The sequence below is a fragment of the Haplochromis burtoni genome, unplaced genomic scaffold, assembly GCF_018398535.1.
Source record: "Haplochromis burtoni strain Fernald_Lab_line unplaced genomic scaffold, NCSU_Asbu1 Contig_2822, whole genome shotgun sequence".
In the NCBI taxonomy this organism is placed as follows: Eukaryota; Metazoa; Chordata; class Actinopteri; order Cichliformes; family Cichlidae; genus Haplochromis; species Haplochromis burtoni.
In genome coordinates, this window is record NW_024585183.1 from 7,268 (window position 1) to 9,779 (window position 2,512).

Consider the following 2,512-nt stretch of genomic DNA (forward strand, 5'->3'; position numbering starts at 1 on the left):
AAAGTTTTTAAAGTATCTTTTAAAATCACAAAGAAACGAAAATGAATGTGTGCAAAACCACAATACCATTTCTTTAAACGTAAATACTGCGCAGAGATTGAGCTGGTTGGTGAAGGTTTGCGCAGCTGTACAAGGCAGAGAAACAACACAGTGTAGGGCACCTGACCTTCAAACAGTTGTTTCTCTTAAGGAAAAAAAAGTGAATAGGCTTGAAGAAGGAAAATCAAAGTGAAGTTTAAGAAGGCTTAAAGGGTTTATTATAACTTCCACGGCTTGCCAAAGGCTACGCATTCAGTCCAGTGATGTGCCCTAGAGCTGTTTACTTGCTGCTGTTCTAAATTTATCACGAATTTGATGCAGTTGTTAGGTCACGTGGCCCCCGTGACGTACCAGCACTCGTTTTGCGCCCGTGTCATAACGGCACAACTCATCTCTCAGGATCAGCTGTAGATCTGATGCCTGCTACAAGCTCTACATAGCTTTAGTTACAGCGGGATGATGGGTGATATGTACCATTACCCGGTTTTCTTTGAGTGCTACGGTCTCCGCGAAGAGGATATAAAAGGAATAGAAACATATTTCCGTCGCGCCATCTCGGGCGGAGGAGACTGCGGCCCACTGATAAGACTGGGTGAGGACGTCTATGGTATTGCTTTCAGATATGAAAGGGGTAGGTAAATCATTAATTTTAATATGGGTACATATATTTAAATATATTTCGTATGCTTTTTCACGAGACGTCATATAGTTGTCGAAGTATGCAAACGGCCAGTCATAATTATTTGTTTATTATTTTCCTTTTGCTAAAATTTGCTAAAAACAGTCAGAACAACGAGGTTTAAAATTTTGAGGGAAAACTTAATGATGAGCTGCATGAAAGAAAACCTGAACAGGAAGAGTCTATAAGGGTCTATCGAAAGTGAAAGTTAACCATTCAGTTAAGACTGTGCGACAGAACTGAAACTACCAGTTATTATGTAACTGGTGGTATCTTCTTCTCTATGGATGAGCTGTTAAGGAGAAGACTGGAATATTGCAGTACACTCAAGTACAAATGCAGTTTTTGTTGCATCAGTGGAACAAATGTGGGTTGACAGAGGTAGTAAAATCAGCAAGTAGGGGAGACCGAAGATAGTTGTAACATTTTTGACATTTCTGTCTGTAAATTGGAGCTCTTTTAAGGTGGTGGATTCAAAATGTAATGCATACATATCTCGGCTATTAAATAGTGCAGCTATTTTCTCTGCAGCACAATTACCCATTGCATGGTAAAGAGAGATGTTATTTTATATATTATGCTTTGTATATTGTTCAGTATATTCCTATGCAAAACAAGAGGAATTTCAATACACAGCAGTAGGGGAGACCGGGGATAGTTGTAACGTGGGTCAGTTGTAACACTTCCAATTTCTCCAATCAGGGCTAAGTTTCAAATGATGTGACTCATCCTGTGCATGCCCAACTCAGTTCTGCTATCACATGTGAAAAATCAGCACATTTTGTCAAACACAGACAATTTAACACGAAAAAAAGTAATTTGTATGCCAAAAAGTAAGTTTTTCTACTTTATTTCAATTTCTAATAGCATTATCTGCTTTGCAGTTAAACTCATCAAACTTAAATTATGTTATTTGTATGTCTATGGGGATATATTCTGTGTAGGTCTTTAGTGCTAATGTTTTAGCCGTTGGCTGTAATGTTAGCTAGTTCATGGCTATAGGAGTCTGGGTCAGTTGTAACAGCAACAGTCTGGGTTAGTTGTAACAATAATGCAGATGTTACAACTTACCACACTATTACTTTAACTTATATTAAACAAGTTGGGGCAACGACATCAGCAGAGAGAGGTTCACTGGTCGCTTTTGTATATGCGGTTAATGCCTGTTTGTGTTCCCACACATACATTATGCAGACCACTGTGTCAGAGATGGACCAGTAGGAAGTACTGGTAGTGGAAATAAATCAGGATGGGTGCAAGAAACAGATTTCCTCATCTTTCTGAAGCACTTTGCAAACCACACCAAGGTAAGCCATGATAAAAAGTAATGGAATTGCGATGCTGGTGAACAACTACATTTTTTCAGCTTCATTGTTATGTTCAAAATTGGTGCAAGAGTTGTAGGTTATAATGCCCACTGAGCCAATGAGGCCAAACTCAAGGAAGACCAACCAAAATTAATGAAATATTCAGTTGCAGAAAATTCCATAATTTGTCTTTTTTGGGGGGTTGGAATATGTTCAAAAGCTAGATTTCTGCATTCTGTCACACACACACACAGCAATGAACAGTCACACACACACACACACACACACACACACACACACACACACACACATACACAGCTACATAAATGGCTCTAAGTGCATTCATGTGTTGAATAAACAAAGATTACATGTTAATGTTTTGTTAGTACCCTTATTTCATTGTGTTACATTTCACCCCAGGATATGTTACAACTAACCCAGACTATGGGGTTAATTGTAACATTTCACTCTTTGTGTTTGAGGCCAT

The 2,512-nt window shown here is 38.6% G+C and overlaps 1 protein-coding gene across 1 annotated transcript; it reads left to right on the forward strand.

Moving 5' to 3' along the window:
• Positions 1 to 359: 359 nt before the first annotated feature.
• Positions 360 to 670, forward strand: LOC106632852 (the record flags this gene model as incomplete). Its single annotated transcript, XM_014331527.2, is given in 1 exon segment — positions 360 to 670. A coding segment is annotated over 1 exon segment (175 nt), but the record flags the coding sequence as incomplete, so codon positions are not given.
• Between the last annotated feature and the right edge of the window lie 1,842 nt (positions 671 to 2,512).